Below are 23,810 nucleotides of genomic sequence, written 5' to 3'. Positions count from 1 at the left end.
TGCAATCTTTGTGGTGTTTAGCCTCTTAGAATAGAGCAGTTCAACATAAATGCATGTTGACTCTAGATTTTAAAATCTGTCACAAACCTGTGTGTATACATATGCATACGCATATACGACAGTAGTGAGAGGGGAACAAAGAAGCTCCTTTTTTTAATAGTTAGGGGGAAAATAGTATCAAGAGAATACTGTATGTTTCCCTTTAATAGATATTTTACTCAAAATACTTGTTACTGTGACCCTACCCCAAAAAACTTGTGAACTGCAATTTTATTACAGAGAATGACTTGCAGAAGTTGTTTTATTGTTAATCATATTGGAAAAGATAATTTGGCAAAAATGTTGAGACGTAGTTGGCCATGCTCATACATGAGCCAAAATAACTGAGAGAGGTTTTTTTCAGTCTTTGCACTGGTATTAGTTCCGCTCTGTTGGTGGTAGGATGGTCCTACTGTAACTTTAGTTTTTAGTTCTCTTCTGTATCGTTTTATCACTCCGCATTTTGCTTTTAAAACAAGCTTGTTCTAAAGTCTCCCTGGGATCTATCTGGTTGATAATTTTTACTTCTGAAATGCAATTTTTAGATATTTTTCTGAGATTGGTGTTTGATTTGTTTGGTCTTTTTTTCTTTTAGTGTGGATTTCTAAATTCTAGTAGCTGCCTGTTGTTGTGCACCCTTCCCTTCATGCGATAATCCATAATTGCTTCTGTATTAATTCCTAATGTACCTTTGTGGGACATAATTATACACATTACAAAGTTCAGCTTGATGTCTTAAAGTCTGCCTTTAGTTTTGTATTTGTAGTTGACATTTTTTTTCCCCTCTAAGCTTCTTTGCTTGCATATTGGTAATGTTCTACATCTAGAATTAGTATTGCTAGTCTTGATTGTCAATTTTGATTTTTTGAAAATACCCTGGAGTGAATAGTTATACCAAAGCTAACTCAAAAGTAGCTTTTAAATTTGAAACGGTTACGCAAGTGAGCTGAAAAAATAATTTTGAGTGATAATGAAGCAATTTGATATGCTTCAAAAACAAACCAACAAAGTAGCAGTCATGGCATTTGAATGCAGTAGAATGAGACCTTGCAAGAAGTCCACGTGGTCTTGAATTGTATTTTAACTATATATGTATTTAGTTTAACCTTTTGTCTTCCACAAAACTAACCAAAATTCTATTGTTTGGTATTTAGTACCCTAGCATTCAGAGGAATATATGCGTAAGCTGTATTTTTCAAGGTGTGCGTTGATGAATGGTGTTCATTTGATGTATAGTCAGTTTTAGCTGTAGTCTCCCCTTTCAGGAAGAAAGGTGTTTGCCATTTCCTAAGAGGACATATTCTTGTGATCAGTTGATTTTTTTTTTAAAGGGCACAAGATGGCTGTGGGTATTTGGTTAAGGGTCAACATATGAGTGTTAGTTTAGATTGGGAGTGTGTATTTGAACTGAATTTCTTTACTGTCTCCCCTCACTTTGTTTTTATGTGATGTGCTGTTGTCCCTGAATATGCTTACTTAGGTTTGAGTGAAATAAAACAGAAAGATATGCTGCAACCACTTACAGGCATTCAGCCAGGTAAGATCTAGTTTGGGGCAGTCCCCCCAGGATATGTGTTATGTGGGCTTCAGGTTCTCAGCATCATTTGAATGCTTTATGAATCCACTTGTTCTGCAGACCTGGTATCAGCACATGCACATGCAGGTGCCCCTGAAGTAAAGTTTTAACAAATTGCCTAATCAAACCCTGCCTGTGGAAACACTGTAGGTTTTATATTCAGTAGACTACATGTCATTGCATGTAGAATTACTTCCTTAATGAGCTGTTAATTTCTCTCTGTATTAGGTGACTTTCAGTCTTTGTTTAAATTTTCTTCCTGTCTTGCTTTAAATTGCTTGCACATAGCATAAGTTGGTGAAATGTGCTAGTTAGGAGGTTTTAAAGCATCTGTTCTGTCTGACGAATTCGGGTGGCTTTAAAGATAGTTAAAAGATACACTAGTTATAGAATCAGCTGTCCGTGGTTTGTTTACATCCATTTTAAAACTTTAAAACTCAGGTTTTATTTCTTACTTTTTTTCTCCCTTGAGCTATTGGGAATTTCATTTGGTAATTAGCTGCTGGGTGTTAAAACCACCGGGGGGGGGGGGGGGGGGGGGGGGGGGGCGGTATATGTTGTTTTTCAAATAGCCGTAAGATTCTGCTGTTCATTCCGTCTACCTGATGGTTATGTTATTTAAAGAAGCAAGGGGGAAGAAGGGCATAGTGCTAGATCCTGAATTTTTTTTGAAGTTTGTTTCTGTCTTCTTCCCACCTAAAAGGAGCTGGCTTTTGTTTGAAATGCAGTGGGAAAATAATAGTTTGTTAAAATTAAATAGTGTATTAGTGGAGTTTTTGTCCTCCTTTTCTTGCTCTTAAGAAGTGTGTGTGTGTTAGCTTTAAATTGCGCAGGTTAGGTGTGTATTGTCAGAATTAAAAGGAGGGGTGAGTGAGATGAGTTAGTGTTACTTCTTTCTGGAAAGGGAGTGCAGCAAACCAAATTCAACACCTCTGCTCCTCTTAACAAGCAATAGAAAATTTTCCTGGTTTAGCTTTATGGGATTTGCTGTGGCAAAAACCATCAGTAACCCTTCTTTGGGTCTGCTACAAGCAAACATGAGGTGTACCAGGGGAACGATTCTGATCTGAAAAATCTTTAACAAGAATGTGTGTGGTTGGTTTTAAGTAATTTTTTTTAAAGACTCAAAACTACGTCGTAGAATAACTGTTGTCTTTTATTCTTAAAGTAGTTAAAAAGTTTCAAATGAGCAGTCTCTACAGAATACTCGGGAAACCTGGTAGAGCAGTGCCAACATGGAGAAAGTTTCTTGAGTGAGAGCCAACTTAACAAATGCAAGCAGGCAAGCTTTGTGTTCAGACTTGTGTTTCAGCTTCTGCTGATGGATTTAATGTCCTTGGTGCTCAGGCAACTGGGGCATACGTTGCAGGAGAAATACTACAGTGCAGTGTGTTCAGTTTCATTTGCTGCTGTGTTTGATGTTGGAGGGTTAAGGGGAGGGGAAAGGATCAGCTACCCAGGATGCTCTGTTTGGAGGAGTAAATGAATTTTATTGTCGTCAGAACTACATTGCCATATGAGTTCTGAAAAGCGTTTGGCTCCTGAGGATAACTGCTCTAAAAATAGATTTGGAGGAGAGGTTTCTCGTGGGTCCAGTTTCAGGTTCCCGCTGAGCTGGCTCTATGAAACTTGTTTGCTCCTGTTGCAAGACTAGTGAGGATAATTTTTTTCTTATTTTGCCTTCAACATTAATTTTTGGAGATATCAACATACTTGCTCTGTCTGTGGAAATCAAGAGCTGTTGTTATGGCCGACGACACAGGTATAACCCTAATCTTTTTGTGAACAAATGGAAAATGCGTGGTTGCAAATACTGGCTAATGTCTGATTTTATAATCAGCAAGATAACTGGCTTACTGTGGTATGTTGCGTACTCTGTTTACTGTTTTAGCCTGTGTTACAGGCTGCCTCTGTGCTTTGATTAAATGTTCCCTGGAGTAATAGGATTTAATCAGTTTGTGACGGGCAGTTAATAGTAACTTTAGTTTTAGCTTGAGTAGGGTATGTGTTAACGGAAGAGATGTTTTGTCATCAGATACCTGACTTTCAAGTTATTTTGGGAGTATGTGAAATTAATAGGTGTCCTTTTAATGTAAGGTAAAGTAAAAGGAATTAATTTCATACATTTTTATCTGGTGTGACTCTTAATGCAGTGTAGGTGGGTTATAGGACTTTTAGAGATTTGCCGTTGAGACATAGAGTGCACTTTAAGACTTCTGATGTCTGCATAAAGACATCTGGTGGTATAAGCACAGGCTTACCAGATATGGCAAGTGACCTACTTCTGACATGGCTGGCAGCATGTGCAGGGAAAGGGCTTGAATTGAGAATTAACTGTCTGGAATGAGTGCTGAGCCAGCTTCAGTCCTTGCAATGTTTTGTTCTAACCCTGTGTATAGGGTTATTTGTGCAGACAATGGGTAAATGTTATGTAACTTCCATTTATATTAAAGCATGGCCTGATCAAGCTGCCATGTTTGAAATCTTAGGAGAAGTTTTCAAGAGTTTTGAAAGTAATATTCCTATAAGATAGGAAGCCACAGCATAAAAATGTATCTTTGTGACTGTTGTGAATATCTTTATGGCAGGATCTGGTTTTGAGGGGTTTCCATGAACAGTCTTGTAGACTGGAAAAAATGTAGAAGATTATGCTTGATTACTTAAGTTGTATCTTCCTTTATTTTCCTGTTCTTTTCCTCTGATAAATAAAGCCCCTTTCTTCAGAAGCAATGAGCAGTAAACTGTAGAAAACAGTAAGGTAAATGAGTAAGTGAAACAAAATAAGATCTGTTTTCTGTTTAATTTTTCTAATGCCTAGCTTGCATAGGACAAAGTTGTAACCTGGAATAATGTAAAATGTTTTCAGCCTTAAGGTTTAATTTTAAATACACACAAAGCTTCCATTGACTGCATTGGAGCACAAGAGTAGCAAAGTTCTGCTTTTACAAAGTATAATTGTTTATTTCTGAATATTAACATTTCCAGCTCAAGAGTACTTTAAAGAGTTTTCATTTACAGTTGATCCTATTTCTGAGTGTAGTGGCACATGCTGCATGACTTTGCCTCTGTTTTCAGGCTATCTGTACATCTTTCTAAGAGAGATGTTATCATGGATTATATATGTGAGCCTTGCACGCATGTAATTAGGGTACTGTGCAGCAGCAAGTGATACATGCTTGATGTGAAGCTAAGTTGTCTTGCTTTCTGAGTATTCTTGAAAAGCCCATATACCAAGGCAATTTTGTCTTTAATATAGAAAGGAAACTAAATAGTTGGTATTTCATCTTTGTACAAAGTATGCAATAAAATATTTTTTTTTAATTTATTTTTTAGTCTTTTTGTAAAACGCTGAGCTGAGTAAGAGCTGATGTGAGTAATTTATTGGTCTGAACTCGATGTAGCACAGTGAATGTAATAAAAGGTTAGTTTATTACAGCTGTGAACCTGATGGCAAGCAGGGTCTGAAAGTACTGGTGGTAATATCTATTACAGAAATAAGTAAATCAGTCACCAGTGTCTCATTACTCATCTTCCAGAGCAATGTTAATATTTCAGGGCATTTTTCATCTTTTTCTATGATTAGTGTTGATAAAGCATCAAACTTACTTGCAAGAAGTATTATAAATTTGTCTCCCTACTTTATTATATTATCACAATATTCATGGCAAACTTCCTCAAGTATTTAAAAATCCATGAGAAATAGTTTTACTTCAGTAACTAGGACTGGATAGGGCTGAACAAGCAAAGGCTGGTGCTTAGGAGGAAATGGAGTGAAATAGGCTGGTAGCCGTGGAACTGTGGCCAAATGCCAGCCTTGCAGCACTAGTATCTGGAGGCAGAAGAGCAGACCTTGAGCTCTGCAGAAAGCCACAGGCATTTTTTGGAATGCATGTTTATTTGCTACATGTATCCCTCTGTCCTGTAAATGATCCTAAAGGAATGGACCAAGTAATTTGTTTTCTAGTCGTGATGTCCATTTTAATCCTCCTACCCATATGCTAGATTGAGGTCTTTCCCAGTGGTTTGTTTGTAACTACTGTATTTTTTATACACATTTATTTTTCATATGTGCAGTTATAAATTAAGGTGTGATTTGTATTAAGTCTCTGTGTCATCCTTTTACTTGTATTTTTCCATCAGACTGTGAGTCTAAAGGCATGTAGTGAATCTCTTCTTGATTTTTGCAGCTTGATTCTTGCAGCGGGGGGGGGGATATTTTTAGCTGGTACAGTATCTGAACATGGAGTCTTACCCTTAACATTGTTTTTATTTTAGAGCCTTCTTAGGCTATTTGAATTTTCATGTTGTTTCTGTGAGCTAATTCAACTAGCTTTGAAACTTGCTTCAGAAGAAAAGCTTTTCTTCCAAACTGTTTCTGCTAGTCATGTTGCCCTCTGGTGGCAGTTTGAGAGCTGTTGGCATAAATGTAAAGCATCTCAAAAATGTTAAGCTCTATATAAATACACACTAAAGGGGAGCAAGGGGGGATTTTCAACTAAGGTGTTAAGACAAATTGCATCTGGCGTTTTGGTGTTCGGTTGATTATAGGGCTTTTGCTTAGACAATCATCAGGCTTTCTGCTGTAATTCACAGTGATGTGAAAAGCAAGCAACTAGCAAAGTTTAAAAACAGCACAAAAATGTTACTCAAATGCTGTGTTCTGTGTAGTCAGAAGAAACAATATTTATAATTGTATCATAAATCATAGTTTTCTAACGTGTACAAATTCATCCTTCCTATTTGTTTGCCTTATTTTTACAGAGACCAAACATGGAGGAGGTAAAAATGGGAAGAAAGAAGGCTTTTCTGGAAGCTCATTTTTCACCTGGTTTATGGTAATTGCTTTGCTGGGAGTTTGGACATCAGTAGCAGTTGTCTGGTTTGAACTTGTAGATTACGAAGAAGTTCTAGGTAAGAATTTTAAATATTAAGCTGCTTCTAATATAATTATGATATGCCTTAAATGGAGGCCATTTTAAATAGTTGATTTGATTACTGGGGTGTTCGCAAATGACCTACGTGATTAAAAATAGGCAATGTAGTTCAAGAAGTGTATTTTAATGCTGAACTCTATTATGATGTTAAAATGGGATTCTCATAAGACTGAAAAAGATTATTAATATACTGCATTTATTAAAGAACTGAAGAAGTCTCAGAGGATAGGTCTGGATCCACAGATATATCTGTAATATATCTAAGATAGATCTGGATCTTACATCTGTAAAACAGTTCGTTTGGAAGGCTAGTGTTGCCAGTTCTCTGATGGATTGTGTTGCCTATAAAGTCAGGACAACTGATCAGTCATCCTCCCATATGTGACTTGTTGAGTGACCTCGGTTTTAAGCTTATAAAGATGATTATTGTATCTCAATATGTCAGTGTTAAAATCATATTGCTAATATAATATCTAAGGATGAAAATTAGTATCTCAGATTTCAGGCGCTGTGTCCATATGTAGAGCTATTGACCCTGATGTTGTAGGACTCAACGTGCTTTTGCAACTGCAGGTTTTACAAGCCTTACAAATCTGTTGGTACATGCTTCTTTTGATCTGGACTGATTTTAAGAGAAACTTCTGGTTTGGAACTTAATTGGGTCTAGTAATGCAATTAATGGTTTCTGTATTTTTACCGTGCATGCAGCCAAAGCAAAGGATTTCCGTTATAACTTGTCAGAGGTCCTACAAGGTAGGATATTGGAGAAATAACTCGTTTTGCAGTCTCTTCGCTGAAAAATTTGCTTTTTTATGTTTTTAATTTTTTTAGAGAATTAATATTCTGCATTGACATGAAACAGTCATTTCTCATCTGTCTCATTCTTCATGGTTTTGAAGATGATACAATTCTTATTTCTGGAGAATTACATTTATTCCACCAGTCTGCGTGTTTAACCATAAGCTGATAAAGATCCTTTCTAATTGATTTGCTTCTGTACAGTGGTGATGACCTTATTTTTTTTGTCCATTCTAGACCCAAGTCTGAACTTTTCTTCCACAAAACTGTTCTATAATTTTCTAAGTACCCTATTATGAACTGTATTTATTTTAATTGTAATCAAGTTCTGCCTCCATTTTGAGAATGTCAAGTGTTAATAATATACTGCAAACTCTAAGGACTTAGAGGTTTTTTTGCAAAGAGTGCAGTCTCAATCCTATTAAAAGTTATGTCTGAAGTTCGTCAGAACTAATTAGAAAGCTCACTGCTCACATGGTGATCCCAGGACACTTCTAATCCTGGATACCATGTTTCTGTGCTAAAAATTCTTTTTGGATAGAAGCTGGGTTCTCCTGTGAATGCTTAGGGCTGTTAGAGCTGCAGTTTAAGAAAAAAGTGAGAAGTCTGACGTATTAGTTGCCTATAGGAGGATTGGCAACTTTTTTTGTCTGCAGTAAATGCCATACAGTTGTTGATTAAAAATTATGTATGTTTTTTCTTTGTCCTGGAAGTATGTCGCTTACATAATTTTTCATGCCAAGTTAATAGAAGGTATCTGTCTGGTTTTTTCCTCCCAAGAATTTAGAAAGGCAGGAAACCAATCTGAAAACAAATGGTGATTATTTGTTTAATTCTTGTTATTTCTTTTCCGTCAAACATGTTGAAAGTTCCTCGTGAACTGAGATTTTATTCTGAGCTCAGTATGTTCAAATAAAGTGCAACACTTGATTATGGATTTATTTTAAATCTGTGAGTAGCATAATAATGTGTTGAAAAAGACTAACTTGTATTCAGTTTAAAGTCTAGAAATTGCAGAAAGGAACTTAAAGTATTTGTAAAATTTTCCAGGAAACTTAAAATGTAGATAAGAAGAGTATGGCTAAATGATTTTTAAAATACATGGCAACAACCTACCATCAGCAGTCAACCATTGCACATCGAAAACACTGTGCTGGGAACAAACTGCTGAATCCCTAATTCTTTCTTCTTTTTGTGTTTCTAGGCAAGCTTGGGATATATGATGCTGATGGAGATGGAGATTTTGATGTTGAAGATGCTAAATTATTGCTAGGCAAGTACAAACACAGGTGGAAAAATATATACAACTGTCATTTATGTTTGGTTTTTGTTTAATGTCAAAACAGTATTTCTGGATTTTTTTTTTCTCAATTAGGGAACTTAAAATGATCTAATTGTGGTTGGCATTTTTCTTAGTGCAAGTTGTGGAATTGTGTGAGCAACTTGTAGCAAGTTGTGTTCTTTTTTCACTAGTATAGCAATGTAAGTGGGAAGCATTTAATTAAAGGATGATTTTGATGCTGCTGTATCAACTGCTGAAAGATGTTTGTGGTTATTAATAAATTAATTTATTAATTAATAATAGAGCATAAGATTTTTCAACAGTTAAAACATTGTGGTAACATGTTAAGCCAGATCAATTTTCAAGTTACTTCCAACAGGCCTTTGTACTTCTTCGATGACTGTTTAGCATATTTTATACTGGCTTTCCTCTATTCTGAGTTCTCCACAAGTCTGTTTATTTTCTTTGACTTTCAGAAATCCTATGTGACATAAATTTATCTTTTTTGATGTTGAAACTCTGGTTTTAGGTTTCTTTACTTCTAGTGTGGGAGAATGTCTCTCTGTTAACTATATATCTTCAGAGAGATATTTCAGTCATCAGACATGCTTCATGATACTGCCCTTCTACATCTTCTAGCAGTTAAAGCACTACCATCTTCAGTCTCACAGTCAAGCATTGGATAGATACTTCTTGCATACGTGATGTTAGAAAGTTTACTTGATTTGTTCAGGTGTAAACTTACTCTGGGCACGCAAACCTAACAAGTTAAATAAATGAACAAAGCAACAAAAATCCCCAGCATAATAAATAGAAGCTTGAGCAGAGGGCAAAGTGAAATGCCTCAGACTACTCAAGATTGTCAGTTATGGCTTGCTATTCAAAGCTTGTATTACATTAAAAAAAAAGAAAACTTTATAGTCAGTTTTTTTTCTCCAATTATGCTGGCAGAAATAAGGAACTCTTTGGGGGGCGGGGCTCATTTGGTTAATTTCTTCATGGTTTAAAGAAACCCCATGCAATCAAAATTACTGAACCACTTTGCAGTGGTGTGAATGCAAGAGTCACTCCAAAGAATCTCCAGTGTCTACTCCAGAATCTACAGATTGGGCGTTAATTATAAATGGTCGATAAGATAACTCTTCATATATTTATATATATATATAGGGTTTTTATATATATATATATATGAAGTGTTGTATATATGTAAATCCTGACTTTTCTTTGTCTGCTGTATAGTGTATAAAAAGCAGATATCAATTTCTTGTGCGTCATATTAGTTGGAGTCAGATTGCCAAGGTGGTAGTTAGAAATATGCTGCAGCTTTGTGACATCTCTGTCACTTGATACAGCTGGGAATTCTGCCAGTATATGACAGTGTTTCTATTACAAGCTTGTCTTATCACACATTTAAACCTTGTACTTCAAATGTGACATTAAAAGGTCACAAATCAAAAGTTATCTTTATTAACTTTTGAATACTTGCTTAGATCGTGATTTTATCTCATTTCAGAATATTTGATACATTACAAAGGAAATAGTAATTTTTGAAAAGCTTCACAACATTGGTTAAAATTGAGTATAAAAATATTTTTTCTAATAACTAACATATAATATTATGAACTGAAGTTCCCAGAAAAATATTTTGCTTACTTGTATTTAGCTTTTAACCTGAGCTAAAAATGAATACGACTATGCTGATTAAAATTATTGCTGCAGAAACTGGAAGATTAGAAATTTGTCTTGCAAAATTAAGGCTTTGTGGGAAAGCAAGCCATATAGTAGGCCTATATTCAATTGCACTAGGGTATCATTGAATGCATAACTCCTTTTGTATTTTATTTTTGAGGATTATTGTTAGCATATATAATGTGTGTGAAGACTTGCTGCTTTCTGGGGTATTTCTCTGGGTCAGACTACAATAACAGCAAGTGATTCCTTTGCTGATTTAATATTGTCCTGAAAAGGAAATGCCACTGATGTTTAACCCTAGGAAGTCGTATGCTTTTTTCTTCTCTGCTCTTTAGTTATTAGTAAACTACTGTGAATTGAGATTGTGGCAGGTACAATAGTTTAATGTTGTCTCCTTCCGTAATCTTTATGTTTTGCTACAAATTTTATGTTTAAATTTGCATATTGATGATAAATATATTTTTAAGTCAATTTAATTTGGAAAATGATTCTACCAGCTTAAGTTTGTTTTGTATTTCAAAGAATGATTTAGTAGCTGATAACTTAGTAGTTTTCTCTACTTGGTCACACCTAAATAAAAGGATTGCAGTTTGTTTATTTCTTCTATGTATAAGGTATGATAGGGTCTGTTCTTTTTTAATTTCTTGAACTCAAAGGAGGTTAGATGGTTAAGTTCTCTAGCGATATTAGTATAATTCTAAAAATGGTGTGCAACAAATGTGTTCTTCCCCTCTTCCCTGCTCTCCCACCCACAAGTAAGAGAGAGAGGACAAAACCCCAACTAAAACCTGGCCAGCTACTCAACCCCAGCTGTATTTGTTGGTTAGTTTTATATCTGTTTATATAAGAATTATCCAGGGTGGAAATGCAAACTTGTTGAAGCTAGCCTGCAGTTATCTTAGAGATTTTTTTTCCACAGGTATTTGTGAGATCTGTATACTGAATTCCATTTGGTAATGGGAAGAGAGGCTTAACCTCCTCCTTTGAGGGCTCCTGTTATTAATAACTCTCTTCCCACTTTTTGCCGTCTTAACTCTTTAATTGTTCTTTGAAGGAACTTTTTATTCTTTTTAAGAGGAGTGTTACATCTCTCTACTTGCTTTGCTCAGTACAAACAGTGGCTGTAGTAGTATTACCCCCAAAATCATGTATAGAGACTACCAGTGTCTGTTGTAATAGACTCTTTGGAACTAAGCCAGTTTTTTATGTTTCAGATGTTTTTTAACAAGCAACAATATCCTGAGAAATTCTACTGAAACACTTGCAGTAGTTAGTATAATTGTGGAACTGCAGCTACAGAAAGTTGTCAAAATGTTGTTCTTGTGTTTAGTTCAAAGTAGTTTGCCTAGAGCAAAAAAATGGGGGAAAAAAACCTGCCGAAACAACCTGATGTATTAGCAAACCAAGGGGAGTAAACAGCAGAATTCAAACTTTTGTAAACCAGCTTTTTTCCCATGGTTCACCTATGGCAGAAAAAAATGTTTTCAAGCAGTTGTACTAAGATTGCACATTCAGAAAATCTGTGGCGAGATAATAGGAGCTCTGAAAAACACTTTTGTATGGCTCAGCTGTTTAGGGGAAGTTTCATACTCTTCTCTATTTTTCTCATGTTCTACTGTAGCACCTTCAAATATTAAGGGATGTATATGCTCATTCTCATAAAAGAGATGTTTCAGGAGAAGAAATGCTTTGACTTGTTAAATGAATGTAGGCAAGCCCTATGCGCCATTGATTGTGGCAACACTGTGAATAGATAAGGATTTTGACTCCCTTGATCACTTTTGGGTTTAAATAGTAATGTTCAGAGTTCTCTTGAAATAAAGTAGTTATTTCCTCTGGGTCACTGATTTAGCGTGGTATTCATCGGGCAGTTCCATTTTTATCACCATTTTTAGGCACTTCTTACCATGCTTATTTGTGCTTATCAGTACCTGAGTTTTAACATTGAAAAGCAGTTCTTCTCGGTCATAGGAATGACTGAATATGAAAAGCAGTTTGACTATTAATTAGTTTGGGATTTTTTTATTGTAAGTCTCTCTAAGAAAGAAAAAAAGGTAAGTTTATGAAATAATGTGTTACTTTGGGTAACTCAAGCTGAAGTGTTTTGTGTTAGATTCAAAGGCCATTAATAAAATCTTTGGTAGTTTTTGTAAAGAATTTGAAAGAAAAGGTTTGGGGGGCGGTTCTTTGGTGGGGTATTTTTTATGGTAAAGACTGTAAGACACGTTCTTCCAGTTTGTCTTTCCCTTTGGTTACCAGTCTTTTCAAAGAAAATACGCTGGTGTAGTCCATATTACATTTTACAATCTAATATGGACCCAAGGGTCTTATTCTTGATTTAGTGAAAGGACATCTATATAGGTCTTCACAGTGCTTACAGAAATACTATCTAAAGTCTGGAGTCTTTTTTTTGAGTGGCATTTTGTTTATTGAATTATTTTTAATGCCAGTTTCCAGCACAGTAGAATGATAAAAATATTTATAATTCTGTTTATAACTTAGTTTTTTTAACTTACTATTTTTAGATTAAGGTTTCAATTCTTAAATTGAAATTTCATTCTTCAGTAAACATACTTACTTTGTTTTATATCTTTACGTCTCACTTGGGCCAAAATTCGGAAACAACTTAGAATGATGATTGTCTGCCATGCATAAAGTTAAGTCTAAAAATTTAATTTTTGTAGAACTAAGCCATGGAAGAAGTTGGAGAGGGATATTTGTAATACCTTGATTGCGTCCTGGATTCAGTCTCTCATTTTTAAAACTTTGAGCTATCCTGTGAAAAAATTAAAGAGAATGGCTGATCACTCAAGTAGAGGTTCTGGACATCCAGGTACAAGGATGTGGAACATCGTGGACTTGGAAGTTTCCTCAGAATTATCATTGATACTTTCACTATGTGCTGTAAGAAAAATGTGTTGAAATGTGCTAAATGTCTCTGCCATGAACTCCTCTATCTTGAATGTTTCATTAACCTACACCTAATATTGCTTTGCAGTCTGCATGTGCGTCGTTTTCAGTTAATCTTATGTCTCAACAATTTGTTTTCACCCTTAGCCCACTGTTCTGCTTCTCCTTCCAACACAAACCAAGGTTTGTTCTGGTTAGAAGTAGGGGAAGCTCCTCCCTCTCCTGCTTTGACATTTGTCATTGCTTGGTCATTCTGTTGTGCTTTTTCTCAGAATAGAAATGTTGAAATATTATTTAGTACTGACTGTAAACCAGTGGATTTCAATTAAAAAACAACAACAAAAAACACCAGACAGGAAAAAAATCGTTAATTATGGCTTCTTGGTATTTTACAAACACCAGTTAGATCGGTGAATTTCATAGTCCAGGATAGCAACCGCTGGTATCTGAGAGTTTAGAAGTGACAAGCTCTTTCTTTTCTGCTCTGACCATCTCTTCTTCATCTGATTTTAGCCTGCTTTAGATCCTCTGTGTAACAATACACACTTTCATATTGGCTACATATGCAGAATACTAGATGAAAATGCATGTCCTCAGGTTTGGAAGCTATTCCTGAGAAGCAAGTATATCATGCAGAATATATATCATAGAAAAAAAAATTGAGAAGCATCTTAAAAAAACCCAAACAAGCAAACAAACTGCAGAACACTACCCCCCAGCAATTAAGAGTCCACACTTCTAATCAAAATCAAAAATCTGCATGGTGGAATAACTTATGTCTTTAATAGTATGTCTGTGACAAGATTTTTAAATACTGTTTGCTTTTGGATGTTATTTTCAGCTATCAGTTGCAAGCTCTCAAAATTGAACATGATGGGTTTAAAAAGAAAAGGGCAAATTGGGTGATTTTAAGTAGTGTGAGGATAAATGTTAAAGAACTGCCTGCATTAAGGTAAATGCCATGGCAAGAAAACTGAATATAAATAAATTTGGTTTTAGGACTAGGAGCAAAGGAAAGCAAAGCTGCTGCATTTTTTTCTTTTAAGATTTTGGCATAATATTTTGCGTGTTTATTGTCCAAATTGTAGTTTGTACTTTGAAAGGTTCAGCTTTCTTAACGTCTTTCTATTTTCCTGATTAGCATTCCTATAAAGACTGCTGTCTGTGACATGAGATGTCTTTCACAGATCCTCCTTTTATAGTTTCCTCTTTCCACCTAACTGCTGTCTTTTTTTTTTTTTTTCTTTCCTTCCCTCTTTCTCCCTCTCTTTCCTCTCTTCTTGTGTAGGCCTGACCAAAGATGGCAGTAATGAAAATATTGATTCCCTTGAGGAAGTCCTTAATATTTTAGCAGAGGAAAGCTCTGATTGGTTTTATGGCTTTCTCTCATTTCTCTATGATGTATTGACTCCTTTTGAAATACTAGAAGAAGAAGAAAGCGAAGCTGCAGATGATGTTGATGGTACGTCACAGAATGAAGGGGTTCAGGGAAAAAAGACTTGTGTTATTTTGGATTTACAGAACCAGTGACGGAGAGACTAATTTGATTGGCTTTCAAAAATGCCCATGAAATCATCAGTCTTAATGTAACAAGAATTCATGGCATTGAGGGGCGACTCCCTACTGGACGCTATAAATACTGAACTTGAAGTCAGCTACTCAATGTAGTTTTACTAGTTGAAAGCCTTCAGTTACCTTTCCATTTTTGTGACAGGATGACATACTACACAGTTGTGTAAATATGTAGAATAAAACATGTATCTGTGGTTGTGTAGTTGGTTTCTGTATGTGCTTCAATTTGTGCATTTTGTGCACAAAGCTTACAAAGCTGAGTGTAATAACCTCTATTAACACTGTAACATTTGTCTTTCTAGCAAACGTTAACTGAAACGTTTTGTAACAGCTTTAACTGTATTCTAGCATGACTGCGTTATGTAAATACATATTTATGTTAATCCTTAATATAGACATGACAATGATAATTCTCTTGTGAAATATGATTTTAATAAATAACTTTTGTGATTCACTGATTTCTCAGATTCTTTTTACTTGTTTGAATAAAAGCACTCCATTTAAAAGTGCTTGAAAATTTTACAGAAGCATTTATTTCTAAGTTAGCTGTTATCTGTTGTATTCAGAAGATATGATGTCATCATATGGTTTGTTCCTATTGATTTGACTATTCTCAAGCCAAGTTTTCAGTCATTTTTTCAATATAACAGTTGCATTAGAAGGACTGTTCTAAATTTGAAGTTTTTTTAAAGTGGGCCTTTTATGGAAGTGGGAGGCTGTGATTGTGTTTCTCATATAATGCTGAATCTATTAAAGACAAATTGGAAATAAGATTGTCTTCTATTCCTTGCTAAATTCAAGAGCTTAATGCAGTTTTGAAAATTTTAAGCCTTTTCCTGTGAAATTGTCTTATGATAGTTGTTCCAAAAATATTTTCAGTGTACATGAATTCTGTCTACTATCATAAAGATACTGGTCTAGAAAGGGGAGTTTATAATTGTGTTTTGCAGTTTGTATCTGATACTAAAAGCTAAAACCGGTCTGTCATTTTAATAAATGAATACTATACTCAATCAGATTATTATTAGAATTATTGTTTATTGTGATGCCTGCTATGCTTAAGTTCATATCAGTTTCCCATGTAAAGTTTATACTCAGAACTTAACACTGGTGGATGCAGGCTGAAATTTTAATCTTTTTAAATTAAACTAATTTTCACTTGCTCTGGCATGGCAATTTAACATGCCTGATTAAAGAAAAAAAAAACAAACTTCTAGTAAGTCATCCAACTCAGGGTTTTACTTAACCTTTTAAAGGTAGTAAAAGAGAAGTGTTAATGTTAAGCAAGTGAAATGCTTTAAAAAAAAAAACAAAACAACAGCGCTGGGACATGTTAATACTGTTGCTTTAGATTTATGAATGGAATAGAGCCATAAGAACATTAGTCACATTTTCTTCCAAATATTTTAGGATTTGGATGTAAGAAAGTACCATGCAAATTTAATATTTTTTAGGATGATATATATGAAGCATAAAGGGGGGGGGAACCCTGTACATTATGAAAATAAGTTGTAGTAGATCTGTGGAATATTAGTGTCTCAGCAAGTGGAAGAAACTTCTGAAGTATCTGACAAGTGGGAAATAAGCAAGCTTGTTTTGTTTGGTTTCTCTTTTAATTTTAGAAGCACATTTGAATTAGAAATAAGAGTTTCATCACAATAGTGGGATAATAATAACAGTATGAATTAGAAATACTGTCATCAAATGTGGAATTCTTTTGTAGATGCCTCAGTAAGGGAGCTAGATATCCTAGAAGAAGAATAAAACATCTACTATGAGGATTCTGTGTCATGAAGTTTATATGAAATTGTTAAAATATACAAGATAATCTGGTGAAGTTTCAAGTGAAATAAACAGATTGCAGCTTTCAAGTAGTTGAAGCAGGCACTGAAATTGGTAATGGTTATATCAGTAAACTGTAAATAAATTTAACTTGGGCTGGGGAGATAAAATGCAGACCAAGAAAGTTCTACTCTGATATCATGGAAGTTCCTTGTTTTTATTGCGTGGAAATCCACAATTATAATGGTAATAAAGAATTTGTAGGAGTAAAAGGGGTGGGAGAGCAGGGAGCGGATAGGATGCACCTAGGGGAAATATTAACAGTAAATAACTTTCTAAAGCGTTGTTTCTGGAATGTAGGTGGTTGTTTTTTGGCTTTGTTTTTATTTTTCCAGAAGTGCTGCTCCTGTTGAGGTGACAGTTAAACCCTCATGAATGGTTTTGACAGAGCAGAACTGTCAAAGCTCTCAAAGTTTAGGATAAAGTGTTTGATTTTAATGTATTGGATTAATTGTTGGGACTGCAAGCAGGAGGACTTGGCTAGTGAGGATAATAATAAGATTTAAATGAGTCTTTAGTTTATAATAGCATGGCAGCGATTTCTTTTGTGTGTTTGTTGGTGGTTTTTGTTTGGGTGGTTTTTTGGTGGTGTTTTGTTCTTTTTTTTTTAAGTGATTTAACAGCAAAAAGCTTGCGCTGAGTATGACGTGCACATGAAGAAGGAAAACAGAACTGTATCTCAACCCTTTCTTCTAAGTCCACACAAAGTGTTTGGAATCAATTGAGGAATTTGAAACCTAATTTTTTAGTTTGACTTGTGATTATCAGTTATATAAAATACAGTCAGTATATTAATGCTTTAAAAGAAGTCCAGGAAACTTTTAATGTGCTTTTAAACTGCAGTTAGAAAGCCATAGCAGCTTTGCCTTCTGATGTAATTCTAGAATAATCATTTTTAGAGGCAACGCTGCTGCTTTCTACCTGCAGTTTTTTGGTTTGAGAATTTAAAATAGGAGCAAATTAGTAGGAAACAGTGTTTTTAATGAAGAAAATACATTGTTTAAATCACAGGAACTTGCTAGATTTTGTAGCTAGTTAAGAATGAGAATTTAGTGATTTTATGTTGGACATGGAGCTTTCATTAGCTACTTTTGTATTCCTTACAGGTTATTTATATTAAATTTTAGAGAGCTCCAGAAGTAAAAGTCTGTCTAAAGTAGTAGTCTTCCAGTTTGGCCAGCATTTTTAGAAGTAAGTGGGGTGTTTTACTTTCTCATTTTCTCATGTTGGTAAATGTTTGATATTTTAACTGTCAGTCTTCAGCGGAAGTTTACAAACTTTAAACAAAATACTGCATTAACCTTTGTAGCTCTGCCTTGCTTTGTTGTGGTACTAATATAAAGAAATTGTTGGGAAAAAAAACTTAATACCCTTATATCTGAAATGGTTGAGAATTTATGGAAGGTTTGAACCCCAGATTTCTGTGGCTACCTTCAACAGTATGTGAAAGTAAGACAGTGTTTTATGGGGGGAGGAAATCACAGTGCTCATAATTTATAGAATTAACTTAGAATTGAAGAAAATAAACTCATAATTGTTTGCATATCTGTTGAAATTCTTACTGCAACAACTTTTTGCTAGTACTTCTCCCCCCGCCCCACACGCATAATGATCTCTGAGAATGTGTTCAATCTTTTGCTCCTGACATTTGTTTCAAGGTCAGTCAGTGAATAAGGCTTGCCACCTGTAGGTTTCGGTTTATGGTAATTTGCATTATTAGTTAGTCTCAGTTGGCTGGCCTTAGAAGAAATAGAATTTTTATTGCAGTTATTCATGTAGGTTATGTTGGATTGGGGGGTAGAAAAAGAATGCATTGAAGCATTAGGATTTTCATTTCATTTCATGGTCAGGTGGAGTGGGGGAGCCACCTATACTGTAAAAATTATTGATTAGTATTTGAGAGCTGGAGAAGACTGTTGTGTACAGTGTAGTATTTTGGGATGTTTTTTCTATTCACTTGCCATCATTTAAACAGATATCATAATGATCACACGCCAGCATGAAATACGCTAAATACTGTCTTTCTGGTCATGACAGATTTCTTAAGATGAGGCTAATAAAGGCAAGGCATACCTACTGGTTTCTTGTATGTTCTCATACAAAATGCAACATAAGTATTGGTGACTTCAAAAAAGAATATGTTTTCTACCCTATGTCTTCAATTCAGGTTTTTCTTCTAAAATTATGCAATTACAAATAAGCAAGAGATATTAAAGCAACTTACTGAGAATGTACTGAGAATAATTTGATTATTTTTAATGCTCATGTGAATTAAAAGCTGCATTGTATTAGCCCTTGCATTTGGGACAGTTACAGGCTTTGGTATGCATACAGGTAATGAGTTAAGTTTAAGGTAAGTGGGTGCTAGCTTTCTTGGTAAGATACTTCGTTTAGTGGAAGACCTTGTATATCCAATGTAGAATATTGTAAATGCTGAATAATAGTAATAGTTAGCTGCAGGTGCATATGCAGACAATCATAGCTTTTTCTGACTTGCACTTCCAGAGAAAGAAAACAAGAGAGAAAAAAGGTTAATAAGGGTTAATAAGGTTAATAAGGGTTAATAAGGGCTTACAGATTCGTATTTCCATTTTTAGTTGTGCAGTTTTAACATCTTTTGCTAATTTTCTGTATGATGAAGACAGTTTTTGATGGGATCTCGTGGTTTAAAGCAAGAGTCTGAAAACAAGCCCTACTTTTTAAAGCTTGACACTTTGTTACCGAGGCTTCACACAAATCCCAGAAGGGTGGCAAGTTCTGTCTGTCAGCTGCATAGTGTTAACCTTGACCATATGCTTTCTATGGTAAATGTAAAGTAGCCTCTTCCCTTTTCGCATGTAAGTGGATAAGACACAATAATTAGCTAGCATTTGTTGCGTGATGCTGTAGGTTAAGAGGATTTATGCTGGGAGATGATGTGGTGAAGTTGATTTATAGGATTTTTATTTCACATGTCAAAACCTGTTGTATAGCGAGGCTGTCAAAGTTTTCTGTATTACTAAATGAATAATATGAAATTTATATATGCAAGAAGAAATGTCAGGTTTCTCAATATATTGCTGAATATGCGAATGTTATCTATCAACATCTATTAAACTGCTCAAAAAGAGTGCTTTGTATTATCCTTTGTTTTTGTTTTGCAGTGCTTTTGTATTTCCAAATAAAAATAGTATTAATGTTTTTCTCTTGATGCTGAAATTCTAAAGCTCTGCTCTCACTTGGGGGTTATTTTGTGGAGGTTATCCTTGAAGATTTTTATGTGGTAAAAATAGAGGAAATGACTGGATTTTGTTGCAGAATTAGAATGGTTTGTAATGTTCTAAGTTTCAAAGAATGAGTTAAATTATTATGTATCATATGTATCATTAAGCATTTGGTAAAAATAACCACTTAGACATAATTAATTTTTAGTATGACTGCTTAAAACAGTTCTTTGGAAAATACTGGAAACCTATCCAGCTATGTTAACTTTGAAGTCTACTTTTTAATTCCCTGACTCCAATAGTAGCCATTTCTGACATGATATCATAACCATATTTGTGGTTATAAATTCTATATTTCTTTTTGTATTGCCAGCTCTGGCCATTTATAATGTAGTAAAAAAAATAGTTCAAAAAGAAGTTTGAAGGCACTTGAATTGAAACTTAGAATAAATGTTCACAAGCTCAGTTACGTGATTCATAAAATTCTGGACGTTGATTTCTGTCTCCCAAGGCTGCAAGAGCCTATGTCTTTGCCAGTCATTTTACTTAGGTGCCAGATTTTATCACATGCCCCAGGCCATTGCTGTCTTGGAAAAGTGAAGTGATTTTGCACTCATGTCTGCTTCAGGCTCTTTGGCCTTCACAAATGAGACTTCCCTGTGTTGTAGTTTCTGTAGGGAACCAGTCCAAGTGGAAATCAAGATGCAGCAGGATTTCTGTCTTGTGGTTATTACATATTGGGATTTTGAAATATTCATTTCACAATGAATACTTTTCCTGTAAATTGGTCTCTTCATGGTATGTTAAAGTATGCATGATTTACAGAGTTAGTTCATGCATTGATAATTTACTGAGAATCTTAAAACTCTTCATTGTATAAAAGCAGATTGAAAGAAATTACTGCTTGCCTGAATATTTAACAAGTATCAATAATCAGCAAACAAGGTATTTCATAATCTTTCAGTGTAGTACTTTTATTTAAAAATAATTTCAAACATCTGTATTACAATTTTTATGTGTACAGATATTTGTAAAATTTTCTATTTTCCCTGACAAGATGTGCTTTTAAGAGTATATCTTGAAACACTTAGTAACATTTAGTTTTATTATGAAAAGAGGGGAGGAGCTGGGAACTTAAATATGGCTTTGTGCAGCTTTGCTGAGGATCCTTTATTATTTATAGTTTCATTAATGCTGTAGTATAACAAAGTTGGAATCTATTCTTCCTTTTATATTAGAAAATTACTTCTTATTTTTCCATGCACTGCATATAAGTAATAAGATTAATGAATTTAGCTATATTAGAACTCTGGATTTAAGCAGTGATTGTAATCTGTGAGGGGGGAAAAAAAAGGCTTTTATATCCCAGGTATGAATTTGTAAGGACATTATTGTAAAAATTGTATTTTTACCTGGCTAACCCATTTTAAAGAAGTATTGCCCATAATGTCAATGCTTGGTACTTTCAATACCTGCAAGATAGAAATTAGGTGCAAGTTTATTACAGTGCTTTAGTGGCTACATTCTTAAATTTATGTATGTATGTATTTGTTTTAATTGTAGAATGTGGGGGGTTTGTATTGGTTCTTAAGAGTAACTTTTGATGTATGTTGTTACTGGAAACCTAAGACTGAGGTTCAGATGTCCAGCATAGGTGCTTTATATATCTGATTGAGAAGCATAATTACGTGACATGGGAATATCTCTTCTAGTTTAGTAAGTTTATGTACGAGTTTTAAAAATATATTTAACGTAACTTTTGTTAACTTTCTAGTTGTTTTTTAGGTAGCAATGCACAAGATTTTTGTTGTTAAGGCAGTTCTGGTACGATTTAGGTCTTAATCCACAGCAGCATGATGGTGATAGTCCTATATATTCTGATAATGTTAGAAGATAAGGCTAATTTGGTTTTCTTTTCTTGGATGGGGTGGGTAGAAGGCTTTTGCCTCCAACCCTTTTGTGGATCTACATGTAAAGCACAATCAAGGTGTTGAATAACCTCTTTCTGTTAGTTGCAATGGTGAAATAGGGCAGCTCTTGACTTTGGAGAGTGAGGTTGGCTTTTTCTTTAATGCAAGTCTCAATAGCCTTACATAGCCTTAAGCAAAACAGTATTTTAGCTGAAATGCAATGGCAATGAAATATGAGCGGTACCTTTGCCAAAACACATATTCTGCAATTGATAAACAAATAGTAATTCATTGTAAGAAAATACTCAATTTATGTGTATTAATTAGACATTACATATGTGCTTGAAGATCTTAAAGTTAGTGTTTATTAAATATTTATAAAATCACATTGAAACATAAGTTAGTGGGTTTGCAAGAGAACTCAATACCTAGCAGAGAAATCAGCTGGGAGATTGGTCATAATTATGTGGCATCACACTGTCTGGAGTGAACTGAGCTAGCTCTACGAAGTTAGAGAAGCATTTTAAGTAGCATGAATCTAGTAATGTGATACTTTTCTTGGATTATTAGTCTTCCATCTCAGTACTTGTGGTGGTCTTGCTACTGAAGATGCTTTATTCTTAATGAGTTAACATCATCTCTCCATTGCACTGCCGTGTGCTGTGTAAAGATAACTTTTTACATAGCATAGCAAAGTCGAAAATTTTGTGTCATATTTGTTGAACAGCACAGATGTGTTCATAACCTATTTCCATTTTGCAACAAATCAGGTGAGGAGCCAGGAGGGGTAGCCAAGAAAAAAACTAGAGTCAAAGGTATTCTTAAAGTTCTTTTTCTTGTGGAACTTTATGCAGATAATGATGTCTGAGATGCATGCACATTGCAAATACAAACTGCAGATTATAATAATGTTTACTAATACTAGCTGTGTTGGCTAAGTGTTGTTCAATGGTATAAACAAACTATTATCCTTCCCATTTTTCATTGTTTTGGTGGCGTTATTTTTAATACTGATTGTAATTTAATGGCAATGTGAATGCTTTCCTAACTAGAGATTTTGTTTGTGCAATTTTATTTTTATTTTTTTTTACAAGGGTTGTTTTGTTTGGGTTAAAAGTAGTTTATGGTAACTTCATATTATGCATGTGTTTAAAAACAAAAACAAAAGAAAAAACCAATATTCTGATTTATGTGTAGTTTTTACTCTGTGAAATCCTCCTTTAGTTATCTTATATGAATTCTTAATGCTGTTACTGTATCGTAATTGGACTTGAGCACCTGAATTTCTGCTCAAGTCTGTACTTAAATAGTTTAATCTGTTTCTTTCTTATGGAAGGAAACATTTAGTTAAAATTCAATAACTTCCCTTTTAATATCATTGCAGGATTGATTGCAGTGATGAAACTTATCATTTTTTTTTCCCAAAAGCTTAAAGTAGGATAGCTTGCAACCAATTTATACCATATATTTAATTATAATTTCATTTCTTCATGATCAGGACATAATGGTCTAAATGTTTCAGTGCAACAGAGAGACTAAGAAATCTAATTAGCCTTAGCAAAACACCAAGTACCAGATGTAGTTCAGGTACTTAATTTCTTAGATATGCTCAGCTATTTCCACACAGCATGGCATTATGTAAAGAACACAGTCTCTTTGTTTCATTAAAGACATTTAGACTTTAATGGGATTTTTCTAGCAGTATGTGAAAAATGCACACTCTTTATAATATAAAATCTCATTGGTGAAAAAGTGTGTTTCCTGAGGGAAGCTTTAATACTCATGTATGAATGTGACTTCTCTTGGCATCTTCTGTGCAAGCTGAAATTTTCAGCATTTATTCTACATTGTGCTTGGTATGACTTGGTTGCAAATTGCTTGTTTCTAAGAATGTAATAAATATAATTTAGCAAGTCATTACTGAGTTTTTCATTATTTGTCAGTGTTTGGTATAAGAATGAAGAAATGGTACGATACAGTTTGAATGCTTTATGTCAAAAAACATTTGGAAGAATACATGATGTTATTCCTTTTAGTTTGAGCTGTGTGACT

The 23,810-nt window shown here is 34.5% G+C and overlaps 1 protein-coding gene across 2 annotated transcripts in view; it reads left to right on the top strand.

The window, feature by feature from the left end:
- The window catches only part of ASPH (aspartate beta-hydroxylase), a 111,639-nt gene that overhangs the window by 12,607 nt on the left and 75,222 nt on the right, over positions 1 to 23,810 (top strand). Inside the window, exons 2-5 of one of the 2 annotated variants that reach the window (XM_057426240.1) lie at positions 6,377 to 6,526; positions 7,258 to 7,302; positions 8,552 to 8,620; positions 14,520 to 15,816. In XM_057426240.1, coding sequence (XP_057282223.1) covers positions 6,377 to 6,526; positions 7,258 to 7,302; positions 8,552 to 8,620; positions 14,520 to 14,761 — 506 coding nt within the window. In that variant the 3' untranslated portion in view covers positions 14,762 to 15,816. Of the gene's footprint in view, positions 1 to 6,376; positions 6,527 to 7,257; positions 7,303 to 8,551; positions 8,621 to 14,519; positions 15,817 to 23,810 lie in introns of those variants that run through there. The other variant, XM_057426241.1, reaches the window with a different exon arrangement.

This window comes from Pezoporus wallicus, unplaced genomic scaffold (genome assembly GCF_028554395.1).
Source record: "Pezoporus wallicus isolate ANWC-B61680 ecotype Strahan unplaced genomic scaffold, APGP_CSIRO_Pwel_v1 contig_4131, whole genome shotgun sequence".
Classification (NCBI taxonomy): Eukaryota; Metazoa; Chordata; class Aves; order Psittaciformes; family Psittacidae; genus Pezoporus; species Pezoporus wallicus.
This window is presented reverse-complemented; position numbering and strand designations above follow the sequence as displayed.